Genomic DNA, 18,878 nt, shown 5'->3' on the forward strand with positions numbered 1-18,878 from the left:
GCATTTCTCTTTTGTAGTCTAAGCCATTTTCTTCAATTATTCCTTTTATTTTCTGGTTTCTAGAGCCCACATTATTTTGGTTACTGCTTTCTGGATATCCACTGGTCAGTCAATGTTTCTTTTAAAGTATAGTAGTCAGAATTAGGCACAATACTTTAGATGTGCTCTGACCAGGGAAGAATACTGCTAAATTATCTCATCCTTTGGCCTGAATACATTATTTTTGTTCTTGACACTAATTTCCTTTTACTACCTTTGAATCCCTTTCTGGCTTCCTTCCTGTATGATTCCTTCTAATTCATTTCAAGGCCATTAATACTCTCTAAGAAGCTATAGCAAAGAGAATTGAAAAAAAAGTCCTTTTATCTTCTTTAGCAGAAAGATCAGCTTGTATCAGATATAATTGCTTATCATCTTAGTCAGAAAAGCTTGGTATGCCTTTGTCTACTGTGTATATATCTTCTATATACTAATTATTTACATATTGTCCCTTCCAATAGAATATATACTTCCTGAAGGCAGGGACTGATTTTTCTTTTCCTTTCGTGTGTGTGTCTTCATATTACCAGTGCTCAGCACAGTAGCTGCTACATAGTAAGCACCTAAAAATGTTTGTTGATGACTATCATATAGCTGGATCTTATAACAGACTTCCTTTTATTAAATTTGTATAAATGTCCTATCTTCTGATGTTTTGGGGGTTCAATGAGGATATGGAATGTGTTCTTTGTATCTCTTTTGACCCCTTGGGCACCTGGGGCAGCACCTTGCTCGTAGTATGCTTTCAACAAATCTTTGTTGAATGAATGAAGAAAATAACTTAACAGGTCATTGCAACAGTTCTCTTGGTGTCCATATTTCCTGGGCTCTTGGTAGACTAATAGTACTTTGGGATCCCAATTTGGTTACCAGATTATTTGTTTTTTGTTTTCATTTGTCTGAGTACTAAGGATGAAGACTTATAAAGTGACCTGATCCCTCTTCTCTGCTAGTATCTGCTCATTTTGTTAGGAGGGCAGCTAACACTTAGCAAAATAAGCTGTCAACTACTCTGCTCACAGCAGGCACACATCTCTACTGTCACCTTTTGTTTTTATTTATTATTGGTGTATGTCTCATTTCCCCAGCAAGACAGAGAAGTCTTTCAAGGAAAGGTCCATGTCCTATCCTTGGCATACCTCACAATACCTTGCACATCTCCAGGTTCATCGAAGGTGTTAAAGAAAGATTGATTTTAACTGAATGGGAAAGAAAAAGTCCAGGATAAACACATCTAAACTCATTGCTCACCCTGAGATAGAATAGATTTATTAGCAAGAGGTAATCAGGAAACATATATTTTTACAAAAATGAAAATTTTGCTTTTTTTTTTTTTCCAAACAAGCTGTAAGTTGAAATATTTTAGGACTTGAAATAGAATTCTCATACCACTAGGTATTGCTTACAGCAAAAGTCTTCTGTTTATTTTAGTGGAACATGCCTGCCACTTTGAAGTTAAATTGTGTATTATATACTGTACAATGTAAAAAATACATGGTAGTATTCACAGAATAAGCACTACATTACTATATTCCTGCTAGAAGATATTTAGACAGGATTACAGTATATGTAATAAAAACACTTGGTAATTGTTTCTCTAATTCTACATTATGATACTGATTATCACAAGGTATACAGATTTATAGCATCTCAACATAAGCCTGTAATGATTGTTATGTAGCTGAAATATTAAAAGTTACTTTTTGTGGTGTGTGTTCCCTACTATTAATGAACTCTGGGCAGCAATCTACAAAAGTCATGGATTGTATAAGTTACACCAATGGTAGTTTTCCTCACAAAGGTATAGAACCTCATTCAGTTTATTTAAACTGTAATTCATGCTATCTTATATTAATAGAACAATGAGTGATATGACATCAGATGAGATAGCGGTCTTCTTAAAGTGTGACGAATTCTAGCTTATACTATTCCATTCCATCAGGATTATTTAGTTATGGGAATTTAAAAACAGTGGGTTTTTTCTTTTTTTTTTCCTTTTCTTTTCTTTCTTTCTGAAGAAGTTTGCCTTTGAAATTACATCACTGCCAGCAGGAACATATTTTTTAAAGTGGCTTGACTTCAAAAGGCATATATATATATATATGTGTGTGTGTACATGTGTGTTTTCCCCATTTATAACAACAATGTAAAATATGCTGGTAAGCGCCTGAATTGCTAACCCATCAGAGCCACAGGGATCTGGGCTGGGGAAAAAAGGAAGCAATTATTGGTGTGTAGGGCTTCTTATATTTTTGTTCATTTTTCCTCTGTTGAGGAGGAAGCATGAGAACAAAAGAATAGAATAATACAGGTGTTCAAAAGAAATAGGCACTGCAGGAAACAGTGTTGAGTTGTGAAATTTTAAACAATGCTGACATTTGTATTTCAGTCCTACTGTAATAATCTAAGAACAATGATGATTTTATTTCATTAGAGAAGCACATACTGAGAAGAAAATCTAGGGTGTCCAAGAGAAACAAAACAAGTATGTACATTATCATATAGAATGTATACACTTTAGCTGCTGTTCCCTGGTTTGCTCTTCAGGTTGGTAATTTGGGTTCTATTCGTAGAGAGGATTCATAAAGGCTTTCTTCATCCATTACAAAAGATTGGTCCAGTAAATATTGTGTTACCTGAAAAAAATGAAATGGCAATCCTCTAAATGGGTGGTTAGGATCACAAGCCAGCCCACAAAAATCTATTAAAACCCGCAATATGACAGAAATACTACATATTTTCTATGAAAAATCTCAGTAGAAGGCAATACTTAAGATACAGATTTTGAAAAAACTATCTATAAAGATCTTACAATTTAGAGTTTAAATGCTGATCTTTGGGAAAAGTAAACTTAATTATAGGAGAATGAAGATATAAAGGGACATTTTGTTGGCACTTTTGAAATTGTATGCTTCATTTATTTATTTTTGCAAGGAAATTGGGGTTAGGTGGTTTGCCTAGGGTCACACAGATAATGAGTGTCAAGAATCGGAGGTTGAATTTGGATTCAGATCCAGTGCTCTAGCCATTGAGCCACCTAGCTGCCCCTAAAATCTATTTTAATTTAGAAGGGGAAGAAGGTCTTAGTTTCTTCATGTCATTTTTCTTAAAAAAATGTTTCTAGAGTAGTCTGAAAAGTTGACTTTTCTTGAAATAAATTTCTCTGTGACACAATGGATTAGCTCTAGAGATAGGAATGGAGCTCTTGATCCAGAAACAATTCCAAGAGCTCTTCAGTCATCTTATAGGCCTCATATTTTCTTTGTTCCTTCCCTCCCTTCTCCCCTCCTTCCTTCTCTTCTCTCCCTCCCTCCCTCCCTCCTTCCTTTTCCTCTTTCCCTCCCTCCCTCATTCCCTCCTTGGTTTTAGTCCTAGTTCTGCCTTTAACTGATTGTAAGATTGTGCACAACTTTTCGACTTAAAAAACCCCCCCACCTTATCTTGCCCTTACCTCTAAAATGAGGGCTTTTTGACAAAATGATTCCTAAGGTCTCTTATAGTTCTAAAATGTTATGATGTGATGAAAGGTTTAGGATGTGACTTGCTGTTCACAGAGCTTTGGGAGATAGGAAATTTTGAAGTACCAGTCCTTGAGTGGATGGAATATAGGCAAAGTAAAGACAAGAAGGAATAAAAAATGGGACCCACCAAATTTTTTAGTCATTACTGTTTTGGAGACAAAAATTTTCCATTAATTCAAGTAAAATAATAGCTAGGTGTATGGTCATTAGTCTTTTCCATTTTTATCTTTTAAAAAGATTGGTTTTATATTTGCCTCTTTTCAGTTTGCAGGGACTTTTACTGTCCATGGATTCTTAGAAACATTAGCTAGTGAGAGCAAGAATTTTTTAAAACCAATTTCTAATGTAAGTGTGGGATCACCCAAATTTCTTGATTAAATCAATTAATTGTCAAACACTTCCAAAAGTAGTCACTTGAAACAGATGATAATCACTTTCTTGATTCAATCAATAAATCAAATAATCAAAGGCATCAGACTAAGTTAAAGAAGTCCATTGTACAAAATGGGGTAATGTTAAGGAAATTTGGTTATATTCTGTGAATTTTTTTTAAAATAGTGAGTCACTTCATATGTATTTAAGCATCTGTCAGGCTAGAATAAAGAACAGTCCAGTCAACACCTTGAGAGAGAAGTACTTGACTAGGAGATAACTTTTTTGATTTCACAGGGTGGTAAGATCTAAAATTCTCATTGTCATCCTGGGAGTATTTCAGAGATGGCAGTGACTGGTGGCAATAATCCAAAGACAAACTATCAGGAACCAAGGACAAACTAGACACATTGAAGAAGGGTAGCTTCAAAACTTTGCAAGTTTTGGACAGAGCTACAGCGTGATTAAGAGAAAATTCATGAATATCCTACCAATGGAAGAAATGGACTTCCAGTTGTGGGTAACCCCTTTGCCACATGTGTCGTGCTCACTTCACCCTGGAACTCTATTTCCTAGTTGTTGAGTGTGGTATAGACTTTAGGTAGATGTTTTGTACCAACGTTATTACTATAACACTTTAGTAAATATCTTTTTCTAAAGGCTAATTAAACATGTTGAGTGATTTATATTGACTAATAATCCTTCAGAGGAAACACTTTGACAGGCTCATCCTTCCAATGCATACCTGGAAATAGGGATTTGGGAGAATAACCTCAGGGCATTTGCTACATTTTAGACATGCTGAGATGTCATCAAACCATGACAATTTAAATTCATCCAATTATTTACTACATCAAAACATTTATGCAATTAAAGTATTTATACAAAAAGTTCTTAAGAGAATCAAAATCTCACAGAAATACAGGTGAACCTTTTATTAGCACTGAGAAAATAACCCTTTTTATTATGGGATGTTAGATCAGAATTATGCTTATTTTCTACTGAATAAATTATTGAAATCTCAAACACTTCAGAAATTAGAGAGCTATATAACCAGATTAGAAGCATTTAGTGATTGCAATGATCAGATTTAAGCATTGGCTTTATTAGCCTTTTCTATTTTTATTAAATCCATTATTGGCCATGAATAGAGGACAATGTGTTGAAATTCCACAAATATGTTGAAATTCCCTAAGCAAGGGCTTAGGGTCAGCTCATGCTGTTGTGCACGAATATCTACTCATCTAATACAAGTTCTTAGTGTTTAGCATACTGCTTTACATATAACTCAAAAATGATTTGTTGATTTTTAATTTGATCTGATTATTTAAGCTAATAAATGTTCATGATTTATTTTAAAGTATAAATATGAACTTAATGAATGAATTTGTTAATCATTCTTCCCTAATGGAGACATTAGTCATAAAGTAGACAATGCTCTAATTGCATAGACACCCACCCAGAGCAAAAACTATACTCAGAATTCACCCATGAACACAGATTCATATGAAAAAGCCAGATGAATAGGAAAGCCAAACAACAAAAAAAAAAAAAGATATGGTATAACTTGAATAAGTTGGAATCATTTGTTCATTGAACTTTTGAACTAAGACTGAATTGAAAAATCTTTTTTGTTTCAATTCTTATTCAAAACCTTTCAAATATTTCTTAATGCATTTTCTAGTTAATAAAGAAAGTATATGGAGGTTAATTTAATTTTAGGTAATTAAGCATCTTGTAGGACTTTTGAGGCAAGACTATGCTCAAATGCCACTTCTAATAAGAAGCCTTTCCTCACTGCCTTACATATGAATCACCACTCATCCCTCCCTTGGCCCAAGATTATTTTGTAGTTAATTTATATATCCATGCAGGTTGCATCCTCTTACCACAATATAAATCAAAGTTAGGACCCATTTCTTTTCATATTTGTATTTCCAGTTATAGTAGGGTGTGCCTGGTACACAATAGGTCGTTAATACTTGCTTGTGGAAGTGAATTAAATGGAATTTTTAGGATATCATTCTGTGGGAAAGAGTTAAGTGAGCATTGATCACAGAAATTGTACTTTTTAGTAAAACCTACTAGATGTTTTTTGTGTCACTGTTCATTTGTCATAATAATAGAAGATATTAGTTTCCTATTAGGTAAGGTTTTCATTTCTTTTAGGCTGAAACTGTTTGAACTTGAGCCAGGCTTACTTTCATAGCTTATTTTTATTGAAGTTACAGTTTAATATTCTTTTTGGCAACTGATCTTTGAAGTTGTTGAATAAGGTGTGTGTGTGTGTGTGTGTGTGTGTGTGTGTGTGTGTGTGTGACCCACCTGTGATTTCATCAGTATAGCGACAGCAATGTAGTATAGGGATGATCTAGATGAGATTCTCACTTGTAATTTCCAGTCTTAGTTGTTTGGGATACCGAGGGGTTCATGATTTTGTACTTGTCAGAGGAAAGATTTGAATTCAAATTCTTTTGATTCTCAGAATGTCCTTCTAGTTATCATGTCATGTTACCAAACTCTCATTTCCCCCTCACTCCCAATTGCAAGTCACTAAAACATACCTTTGCTTGGTGTTCTATTTTGTAGGCTGTTTGTTGAAATTGACGGATCTCTCTGATAATATGGGATATCTGTATAACAATAAAAAATAATTTTTGAAAAAGACACTTTGTTATGTTATTGTAGAAAAATTAAAATGGAATACAACAGCTGAGTTGAATGCCAGTCTATGTAAATCCAAGTATTTGAAATTCATTTCTTCTTTGAAAATTATATCAGGTCATGGTGTTATTTAGATTTGACGTTTGCTCTTGAGTGAAATGTGTTATTTGTTAAATCTATATGTGTGCTAATATTCTATGTAGAGGCAAAATCTTTTATTTAATGAGCTTGATAGAACATTATATTAAACTAATATATATATTCAGGTATTACTGAAATGAAATCCTATGGCTACAATGTATTTTGGAGATACTAGGTGTCAGCTATTCATTTAAAAATTTATTTGCATAAAGTATATATTCATAGAACATTAATAGTATATTACATTTTCAAATAACAGTTAGGGATGTGATAGGGTGTGAAAAAGAATTTCCTGATCTTCCCTATTTTAGAAGTATTTCTCCCTTGGTCCAAATTGCTTTGTATTTATTTTGTTTATGTTTACATATACTTGGCTGCTCATATATTGTTTTCTCCAAATAGAAAGTAAACTCTTTGAGGGCAGAAACTTTTATTTTGTCTTTGACTTATGCCAAGGCTATAGTGCTTTGCACATAGTAAATTGTTGAATAAATATTTGTTGAATTGACTAGAATATTTTTTTAAGTTTAAAAAATAGTAATTATACAACAAACCGCCAACCCTGCCCCAACTTTTTACTTCCCTTAGAGATAAGCATTGAAAACTCACCATCCTCATTTTGGAGAAGTTTACCAAGCCATCCTCTGTATAATTGGGTGTTCCTTCTTCTATGAATGCCAAATCAGTGAGGTACATTCCAAGATATGGAACACAAGGTGGGTCACAACTTCAAAGCAAATGATATAAAAAAGGTTTTTCTATTAACACACACACACACAGACACACACAAGCAAACAAACACAACCCTCTCAGGGCTCTGTCTACTTTGCATGCACTTTTGTGTCCTCTCTTTTAAAATAATATCATTAGGTTTAGTCTTCTGTATGTTTTTTTTTTTTTTTTTTTTTTTTTTAGGAATCAAAGATAATTTGTATATTAACTCTGGTATATAGAAGGAAGTATTCACAGGCTTCAAATTTAGGGTTTGCCATCTTTTTTTTGCCTGATAAGTAACCTCAGACAAATCTCTTTCATCATAGAGATCTCAGTTTTCCCACCAATAAAATAGGAATAAACTTCCTTGTATAATTTGCTTTAGTCATGATAAGAATAAGATGATGTTAGTAAGGTCCTTTTTAGGATTTGTCAATTTCAATTACCTATAAACCATTCTAGAAATTTCTTTTATATCAAATTGTTTCCCACTTTATCTAGACCTGCTTTTATTAGTCTAATAAGCAAAACTTCTCTGTTTCCTCTTTACCTTTTTCTTCTTTGCCTCTTGCTTCTTAATCATTAACTAGCTCACTTTTTCAGATTTCCTTTCCTCCATCAAAACTCCACCAAAAGCTTATTTAAAAAAAAAAAACAAAACTCAACCAAATCTTTCTGGACCAGTCTCACTTGATTAACTGTTCTTCATTCCCCACATCCCTTTGGAATCTTCCATTCCTATTTATTTACATGTGATTAAGTAACTGTCATGTGCAGTTTTGTTACTTATATTGATAGAATACATATTTTTATTTTGTGTCTACTCCATCACTGGTGGTAAGAATGGTGTCTTTTGTATCTCTCCATACCCAAAGAGCTCCATGCTTTTCACCTAAGGATGTGTATAATACTTTTTTTTTTTTTTTGCTGTCTTTTGAACTCTTCAGAGAATTCATACTAGGAACTGCTTGCTCTTTGGGATCCTCTTGTTATCACTTGGCCAAAAAGCTAATTGATTAGGGTTTAATGCATGCATTTGCCAGATTACTAAAATGCATGTCACATAGTATTTTTTATCTTCTTTGTCCCTTTCCTTTGTAAAATGGGTACTATTTTTGTTTCTTTTAGTAAGAGGAAGTGTTTGGAGGACTACCAAATACTTTTGAGTTTTTTTGATGGTCACAACACATTGTAGGCTATAACAAATACTCTATCACTGTATCTTCTATTTATCATCTATATCTATCAATAATCTATGTATCAAATATTTATTAATCATCTATATCTAACTATTAACCAGTAGTTTCTGTATCATCTGTTTATCATCTGTATATATATCTGTTCATCTTGGGTGAATTATGATGATGGAAACTTTGTTTATTTTTAGATTTTCAGTATATCATTAAATGTTTATTCAATAGAACTCCTGCAAGCACCCTGCATCCTTCTTGTCAACTTAGCGTACAAACCAAGGCTTAGCATAATGGCAGCCAAAGCACAACATGACACAGACAATTGGAGAGAAAATAATAATTAGGATGTACAATAAGATCCCCGGGGGATAGTAACGAGGCAAACACACAGGCTAATGGGAAGAAGGAGGCACTTTTCCAGTTTTAAAAAGTGATTTGAATCCTATTCATTCAGCACAGTGTGGAGCACTTGTGGAAAGAAACTGAAAAGAAGCAAAGTACAATGGAAACATCACACATACAATTACATATAATACAGTCTAGACTCGTTACCAGCTTACCCCTGCTAACTTTACCCTTTCATTAAAACCATTTTCCTGTCAATTGTGTAGCTTGCTAAAGGCCACTCAGAACTAAATTTCCTGGCTCATCATGAGAGAGAGGCAGGCATAGTGGAGGTAGTAATTGAGTGGAAAGCTCACTGGATGAGAAGCCAAGAGATTTGGCTTCCAGTCCCAGTTCTGTCTGTATAATCTTGGGCAAGTTCTTTCATTTCTTTAGTTCTCAGTTTCTTTATTTGGTAGGAAAATTATAGAATTTCCAACTGGATAGGACTTTGGAAATAATTTAATTTGATTCTTCCCATCTTACAGATAAGGAAACTGAGACCCCCCAAAATTAAGTGATTTGCCCAAAATCACACATGTTTGTAAGTAGTAGGATTTTAACCTAGATTCTCCGATTTCACATCAGTGCTCTTTCCACTACATCATGCAGTTAAAAACAAGGGCTGACTAAATGATTTCTAAGATCTTTCTTAGCTCTAAAATTCTATAATCATTATAGATAAATCACAATCTAAACCAAGTGCTAAATAAACATAAGGTGCTCTCACTTATTTTATTAGCACTCTATCTCTGCTTGTGTCTCCAAAACAGAAATAAACAAAACTCAAAAGTGCTCGGAGAAGAATTTTGTCCCAATAATACTTACTGGGAGGTTTTGAAGAGTAGCACGAAAGATATGTTTGTAAGTGCTATCTAGAAGATGTTATACTGCCAACCCCTACCTCCCATTTTTCAGTCATAATAAATTCTGAAATTTCAGTAGAGTCTTTCTTTTCTTTTGCTGCCCACAACTTTCAGACAGAAGAAAGATCAGAAGGTAAAACGAGTCCAGACTGAATATGAATGATTGGAAATTGTAGAATCTCTCTGAAGGTCACACGGGGGTCCTGTATCCACTTAAGTGTTTGAAAATCATGAAACAGAACCAAGGGCATGATGTGGTCATGTATACCAGGAGCAAGATAACAGCTGGGGTTATGTTTGGGAGAGCCAGTTTGTTCTATTTTGGGGATAATATCCAGATGAGATATTAAGATGGATATAGGAATTTGCCAGGTCTCTTACACCATCAACCTATTTTGAGGTCCAGTTGTATGCCAAACCCTCTGCTGGAGACTGTGAGGTATTATAAAACAATGAAGAACAGTCTTTAGCAGGTTACATTATAACTAGGGAAACAGGAAAAAACATATACAAGGACACACATAATTATAAATAACATACAAAATAGATACATAATCAATTAAAAATGCCGAAACACATAGGTGAGTGCTGAGGGGTTGCTAAAGTGCTTGGGAGTAATTGGAGGTAAATAAATCAGTAACAAAATTGGTGTCTTGAAAATATGCTATGAAATACATGAATTGATATTGAATTAAATGAACAATTATGATATATTCTAGAAAGAATTTAGTCACTGAAGAGAATGATCATGAAAAGCTCCTTCTATCAGGCAAAGGGTGAATTTCTTGGAAATTATAAATTAAAAAAAATCTGTATAAGCTCTAAAATAGACTCTTAGAATTTATACTCTGAAAGAACATAAGAATTTAAAAGAAAGTAAATTTGTCTGGCATATTAAATATTCTAGGATAGGTAAAAATAAGGAGAAATTTGGGAAAAAAATCCTCACTGAATTTTAGGTTTTAATATGGGTCTGGGAATTTATTCTTCTTGTTATAAAAATTTCATTCTCAGTCATTCCATTAATGGCAGATTTTTTATTATTTTGCTTATAAAAATAGTGCTTTTCCACTGTAGACAGAAAAAAATCATAACAGAAGTTTAGGCTGCACAGTTTAGATAGAATCGTCTATTAAAATTGAGGAGGCCTGGATTCTAGTCTTCAATTATAGAATAATATTAGTGAAGTCAGTTAATCTCTCTGTGCTTCATATCCTCTACCCCTTTCCCCAGGTCTACCTTCTATTTATGCATGCAGAGGATAAAATATGTATTAAAACACAAATTCTTGAGGGAAAAGTACTGTTAATATAATGTTCCTTTGTTATTATTTTATTTTCATTTTTCATAATTAGACCCATATCATGAGGTTAAGACTATGATTTTATAATAAACTTGACTTCTGGAATTTCATTTTTCAGAAAATTAAAAGCCCAGAACCAAATATTCTTTTCCTGAAGAGGAAAAAAAAGTCATAATCTATGCCTTAATGAGGTGAAGAAAACAGGAAAGAGATACTTGCTAATTTAACCAGAAAGGGGAAAACCAGCAAGGATAGGATAGGCACTGTGGTACAAAAGGAGAAACCAAGGAGGCAAATAGGGAAGGATAGTAAAAAAAGAAAGGAGATAAAAGGTTGATGAAGCTGCAGTGAAGAGGCTTCTCTGCAAGACAGACAAGTTTGTGAATGAATAATGTGAGAGTCTAAGACAAAGCACTGACCCATGGAGAAGAAAAAAAAAATATTGTGATGTCTCTCAGGGACCATGACTGAAGAGAAGATTTAACAGTACAGATGGATAGAACATCTGCTAAAGGACATAAAGTGGGGATGATCAAGCCAATGATACATTGAGCTGGTGAAAGATGGACTGAAGGACAGCAGGAAGACACAAGAAGAACAGGAGGAGGCTCTTGGAGTCAGGAAAAGAAATTCAATAGCGCTTCTTCCATTTGACTTCCCTACCCTAAGGGCCAAAGGCATTGACTGGTCTCCATGCTTGGTCTTGAGGGTGAGCAAACAAAAATGTTTCTGGGGACAATGTAACAAATGTTTGGGCAATAAGCTGTCAGATAGAAGGGCAGGATAGGCAGCACAAATGTGCTTTGATGGGACAGCGAGTACAGGATTCCCTCAAAGATGTCTACGTTCTAATTCACAGTTCTAAATCAACAGGTGATTATGTAACACAGTATGACTGTATGGAAAATGGAAGTCAGTACAGAGACCAAATGGATTACCCAAAGAAAACACTTGATTGATGAGTGGAGGAGGCAACATTTATTGGAAATAACACATTATTGATTTGGGGTATAGTTTAATGTAATCACAATAAGAATGCACAGTCAATGACCAGACTGTCTTTTTAGGAGTTCTAAAAGAATTTGATGGAAAGTTTCTGTTTCTCCTCTTCACAGTGACCATTGGCTGTGCTTTCTTGGTTTTATTGTAAACCACCAAACATGGCAAATATACAAAATGCTACCTGTAGATTGCCCGCTGTCTGTCATTTGGCATAATGATAGTTAAGGTGAAGCCAAAGTCATTTGCACCAACTTAGATACCTAGAAACCCAATTTTAGAAACATAACAGACTTAACTTATTTTCCCTTTTAGTCAATTGAGTTACCAAATTAAGACAAGTTGCTTAGTGAATTTAATATATCAGTGTTTCTGAGCTCTAGTCCTAGCTCTTACATTTGCTTATTGTGCAACTTCATGTAAATTCTTTCCTTTTTTGTTCCCCTTCTTCTCTTCTGGAAAGAAGTGATGATAATTGCAAACTGACCATTGTGTCCTTAATGAACAATAAAAATATGCCTTAGCAACTCCTAGGCCAAAATTATTGTGATTTGATGTTGTGTTCTTAATCAAATGTTATTAATTTGCTTTTAATATACTTGTAACATAAATAATGGCAAGCAGACTTCTTTTCTTTCTTTTTTTTTAATTTTTGGAAAAGTTTAGTCTGCAATGGCCTTTTTTTTTTTTTTTTTTAAGAAAAGTAAGAATCACAAAATGACACACTTACTTTTTCAGAGCTTCTCTCAGATTCTTAAATCTGCCCTCTGATGACACAAGTTTTTGGAGTTTATCAATCAAAGCTTTTGTCTAGAAGGAATTAGAAGCATTTACTAGCAAACAACACATTTAAAATGTCGGAAACAAGTTGCTTTGCATTTCCTCCAATTTCATGTCCTTGCTAAAGTAGAGAAAAAAAAAACATTTTGTTGTGTGTATTTGCATGGTAGACTATGACCTTGTCTTTGAATTTTTTAGATATTTAGAACTTGTCAAACTCTATCTTCTTTTACATGTGCACACACATATATATATCTCCCTAAAAATTTTGCATTGAATATATATGAATGGGGTTGAAATTTGGCTCTTAATAATAGACTGTATAATACTACGGTTCAGATGATTTTTTGATAAACTTGATTTTTTAAATTGGAGGTTAAGTTAAATAGATGTGTAGAGAACTACTGATGTTCATGTTTCTACATTCTATCACCACATATTGCTTTTCTCTTCATATAGTCTTTCCCTCAACTACTCCTAAAAGATAAAATTTACACACAGTTCTATCTTTTAAATTCTTTAAATATACAAATATTGTTACTTTAAGAACAGGGTTATATTTGAATATATTTACCTAAGAATAAAAATTTTTGAAGGAGATTTTAAAAGAAAACTAAATTTTAATTCAATGCTTTCTGTGATATGCCAAATAGTAAAATCTGATCAACCTCACAGATTAGGGTATAAAGAAATGACAAGTGTCTGGCTCTTCAAACAGAAACCAGAAGGCCTGATGAGAATTAGAAGACCTGGACTTGAGTCCCAATTCTACCATGTCTCAGTTTTGTCATAGTAGACAAATCACTTTCCTTTTTGGAATAAAGTTTTCTCAGCTATAAAATGAGAGATTTGGTTTAATATTCTCTTGAGAACCTTTAATCTTTTCACATTCCATGATTCTGTCATTCTTTCAAATGTATGTAGTTCAATGAAAAGGAAACATTCAATATAGTTCTTTCTTTACTGCTACTATCTCTGTGATTTTAGCATATTATGGTAGAAGGAGGACTGGATTTGGTGTTTAGAGAGTATGGGTTTTGGATCGCAGTTATGCTAGCTATGTAAGTTTGGCTGGTAAATTAATCTCTCTGGATCTTCATTTCCTTATCAATTTCCCATTTCCTTAAATAAGGGAATTGAAGTACATGGATCTTAAGCTTCCCTTCTAGCTGGCCAGCTTTAAAAAATCACTGAACTTTTTGGAACCTCACCGCCTCACCTGAAAAATGAGGGGTGCAACTCCAAGATAATGTCTAAGATCCCTTCCAGTCCCCAGGACAGTAAAGTTGTATGTTAAGTGATGACAAAAATAATAATTCAGCAACATTCTTCAGCTTAGGAAATTTCAGTGTGGTCTTATGTGTTTCACAAGGACATTGGCTCCAGTTGGCGGCACACTGAGATTTAACCCAAGTCTTTATTGGAAAAATCTTCCCATAGGAAATTGCAATATAATTTCAAGATTTAATTGAAGTAGAAATCAATGCGGTTTCATGATAGTTCTTCAGTGGTAAAGGAATTAGGAGATCATATCATTTAGCTGTTTCCCAAAGATGAGGGAAAATTTTTAAGCACATTAGGACTCAAACCTGAACAGATTTATTTTCCCTTCCAACTTTAATATCCTATGATAAGGCATAGTCCTAATCCAGTAAGGAATGTCAATAGTGTAATTTAGTTGGAGATATAGATGGAGTATAAAGATCCATTATGTGCCTTTCTGAAAAAATATATTATTACTGCTATGGTTCTGGCCTGCACAGAGAAAGTGAAGAAAGCAATGGAAAATAAACTAAAATCAGCACAATGGAAATGCTTCCTGCTTGCTGCTGTCCTTCCCCCCCCTTTGTATTAAAAGGAATGAAAAGAAGGGCTGTGAATGTTTACTCTGAATTTTTGATTTCTAGCTATATCATTGGTCTTATTTTTTTCATGTTTTGGAGGAAGACTTCTAATGTGGATGTCAATTTATGTTTTAATAAAAATCAATATTCTAGTTCCTTCCAGGAAAAGTGGTCAATGAATAAACCAAAACTTTTTTTTTTCCTGAATATTTATTGTCTGTCTAGTTCTGTCTTCTTTGACCTGGATAAGATACAAATTTAGGATTTCACAAGAATTGTGGTAATTTTAGGGTAGTTAGCTATCTCCTATGGCTGGAATCTAGATAGGGATCTGCTTTCTTAGACTCAATTTAATCTCTTGTTTGTAGAACCAGCTTCATGACAAGATTTCAGGAAATAAGAGACTTAATCTTCCTTAACACTTTCTCTTCCCCAGCCACTCTACTAATCGGATAGGGACAATATCATTACCACAATTTGCATTGGGGGAGACCCTGGCAGTATTCTCTGGATTCACAATAATTTCACATATCTGCTTCCCAGAGATTAGTTAGGTGGTGTGATAGATAGAGTGCCACACTTGGAATCAGGAAGTCTTCAGTACAAATCTAGCCTTAGCCATTTATGAACTGGATAAATCACTTAATCTCTATTTGCTTCAGTTTTCTCATCTGTAAAATAGAGATAATAATAGCATCTACTTTGAAGGGTTGTTGAGAGATTAAAATGGCTAATAATTGCAAAGTGCTTTGCAGATTTTTGTTTTATATATATATATATATATATGCTAGTTATTATTAAAAACTAGAGCAGTTAGTTATATTAATTGGTACTGGTATCATTTTGCTTTCTTCATTTCTTCTAGTCAGGTGAAGAAACTAAGCAGCAGGCAACTACTGCTGGATTAGTGGTTAGAATAGTAGGCCTGGAATCAGGAAGACCTAAGTTCAAGTATGGCCTCAGATACTTAATAGCTGTGTGACTTTAAGTTTAACCTCTGCCTCAATTTCTTCAAATGTCAATAGGGCTATCAATAGCACCTCCCTCCAAGGGTTGTTTGGAGTATCAAATGAGAAAATATTTGTAAAAAATAAAAAAGTACTTAACATAGTGCCTGATACATAGTAGATGCTACATAAATGCTAGTTATTATTATTATTATTCTTAATCCATAATTGGTCTAGTTAGACATAGACATGTTGATACAATTCTGCAAATGACCCACAAATTTTTATCCTAACATTCATGTGCATTTATATAGCACCTAACAAATGGACCTATTTTTGTAAATGAAGGGTATTGATTGCACTTAGCTTCTTCAAGGTAACCTGAAGGACTTGAAGACACATGGCAGAAGTGCTTCAATCTTTATCCCTTTTAGCTAATCCAATAGAGTTTTATCCATTAATCTCTTAGTCATCATGCTAGCTTGTAGGCATCAGAGTATATAGGGAAGGATTCAGGAAATGTGGGGAATCAAGAGTAAGTAAGATGGAACCAACCAGCTTCATGGCATGATTTCAGGAAATAAAAGACTTAATCTTCCTCAATACTTTCTTCTCCCCATCTGCTCTACTTATCTGATATCTGAAACTCCACAATTAGAATTTCTTCATTTGGTTTTGGTTTTGGTTTATTCAGATTTGTTCACTATTAGAAGGGGTAACTTCTCTCCTTCCCTTTTAAGGACACATAAGATATTTAACCTGTGTTAATTCCTTAGTATTAATGAATTTTATAGTGCCTTCTTCAGATCAGGTTTTTTAGGAGAAAGAGTAAACTATAAGAGACACCAAGGGGGATTTGGGGGAAGAAATAGGAGAAAAGGAGAATGTTCTTCCTAAGATAAATTTGACTTACCTCCAATTTGCCTAGGATCTAGCCTAGTACAGATCTAGGCTTTATCTTTTTTATGCACCTATATGCTAAAGAATGAAATATAGATATGCTATTATTAGTATTCACTTTTCTGATCTTCTATGGAATTTATTTATTTTGATAGGTTGCCATCAAATTTACCCCTGTAAAATTCCAGAGAGAACAATTTAGAAAAATTACATATAATTGGTTTGTCTTCGAAAGAGGATTCCCCAAAAGATATGAAGCCAATTACAGATGATTGTTTTTTTTTTTTTTTCAGATTTAGCAAATATCTATGAATTATGTTATATTTGAAGAAGACTTAGCTAGAAAGAGACAAGATCCTATACACAAGCAAAAGTTTTAGGCAAACCTTAGTGATGGGGTAGCAGGCTATTCTGCTACTTGGGCAGCATGTTGTTATATCTAGAGACCCAGAATGAAGATATACTGATATCTGATGTTCTGGAAGCACAAGTAGCAAGTTAAACTAAAGGACTTTAAGGTCATAAACTGATCAATTCTACCTTTAAGTCGTAGACTGGGTTGTAAGATAGAGGCCCTAAGTCCAAGAAAGTTTCTAGTAATGAAGCCCCAGAGTATTCTTCCTCCACAAATGTAGCAGCTATGATCACTAAAATTTGTTTAATTTCCATAGAATTGCAATATTCAAGGAGAATTGAAGACATCAAGCTACTAGAATAAGTAAAATGTTGAGTTGATGAGGTTTTTAGTTCTTTGTAACAAAGTCTAAAGAAATTCCTTGAAAGGTCCTTGAAACTCCACTTCAAGTAGTGCTAGAAATGACATCATTTGACCAATCCATATCATCAACTGAGTCAATGTGGCTAATTTTAAGAATAATATTCCGATGGCATGGGTTAAGAGTCAAGCTGAGAACAATGACCGATCCTATAGATAAAACTTTCTGTCATTGATTAAAAGGAATCAGAACTTTGGGAGAAGTATCAAGCTTTATAATACTTGATCTAGCCATATTTTTTAGAGATACTCAACCAACATCTTCAAATACAATATTTCTACACCATAATTTCCCATTTTTTTCTAAAGGCAATAATAACATTTGTCTTACTGTGATGCAAAGTCAAATGTTAATATATGGTAGGTAATGGAATTATAACACCATGAGTTTGACAAAGGGGACCTGGGTTAGGTTAGTAAGATAGTAGTTAGGAGACCTGGGTTCAAATTCCACTTGACACTTACTGACTGTGTGATTATGGGCAAGTTACTTCTGTAAGAACCTCGGTTTCCTTATTTATAAAATGAAGAGAGTGATTTTTGTACTACCTAACTCATTGTTTTGAAGAAAGTGCTTCTGTTCACATTAAAATACTTTGTTAAGGTGAGTTATTGTGACTGTTATAATGTTTTAGTAATGTATGGCACAGTGTATATTGTGAAAATAGAACAATAGGTCAGAAACTAAGGGACTATGAGTTCTACTTTAAGTTTTGCCACTTATAGAATGCAACTTGCTTTATGTTTTTCAGCATCCTCACCTGTACAGTGATGAGGAACACTACCAACCTTTCATACCTGGTAGACATAAAGAAAAAGTCTTAGAAATGATGTAGTTTTTTTTTTTTTTAACCAAATGACCTTAATACAGCATCCTGTAGGGAAAATGCATTGTTCGTCCTTCTGACCAAAGAAACAATATAGACAAATATATAATAGAATTGTAGTTGTTAATGGGACTGATCTTCCCATATGTATGGTATTAAACTTCTCATTTTGGAAATACACATTTGGTCATACAAGTCACTTCCATGTGCTGAAAGTAATCATTTATTAAAGGATATGAATGAGCTCAAAGATCCAAATAACACCTTTATATTATGCAGTTTTCTTTCTTAGTAGGGTCTCAGGTATTCCTTTCTTATATATACATAGATATGCATATAGATTACATATGTATGTATATGTGTATGGATATATCTATATCTTATCTATGTAATACATGTATATAGACAGACACATTTTTTAAAGACCAGATTTGTGATTTCAATGGTGTAAGGGAGAACCTACTAAGACATATCCTACTGATACAGACTAGCAACTTAGAGCTTTAAAGTTGCCTGGGGACACTAAAAACCTAACTTGTGTAACAGAGGCAGGGTTAGAGTCTTCCAGACCCTAAGAATAGTTCTTTTTCAATCCCTTTTTTCCATAGG

General features: G+C 33.8%; 1 protein-coding gene across 3 annotated transcripts in view; it reads right to left on the reverse strand.

Moving 5' to 3' along the window:
- Window positions 1-1,286: 1,286 nt before the first annotated feature.
- RASGRF1 (Ras protein specific guanine nucleotide releasing factor 1) overlaps window positions 1,287-18,878 on the reverse strand; it is a 208,526-nt gene continuing 190,934 nt past the window's right edge. For 2 of the 3 annotated variants that reach the window (XM_012542350.2, XM_031955635.1), the window contains 4 exons: window positions 12,927-13,006; window positions 7,347-7,464; window positions 6,497-6,565; window positions 1,287-2,675 (listed from right to left, as the gene is read on the reverse strand). In XM_012542350.2, coding sequence (XP_012397804.1) covers window positions 2,583-2,675; window positions 6,497-6,565; window positions 7,347-7,464; window positions 12,927-13,006 — 360 coding nt within the window. In that variant the 3' untranslated portion in view covers window positions 1,287-2,582. Of the gene's footprint in view, window positions 2,676-6,494; window positions 6,566-7,346; window positions 7,465-12,926; window positions 13,007-18,878 lie in introns of those variants that run through there. The other variant, XR_004232452.1, reaches the window with a different exon arrangement.

This window comes from Sarcophilus harrisii, chromosome 2 (assembly GCF_902635505.1).
Source record: "Sarcophilus harrisii chromosome 2, mSarHar1.11, whole genome shotgun sequence".
Lineage (NCBI taxonomy): Eukaryota > Metazoa > Chordata > Mammalia > Dasyuromorphia > Dasyuridae > Sarcophilus > Sarcophilus harrisii.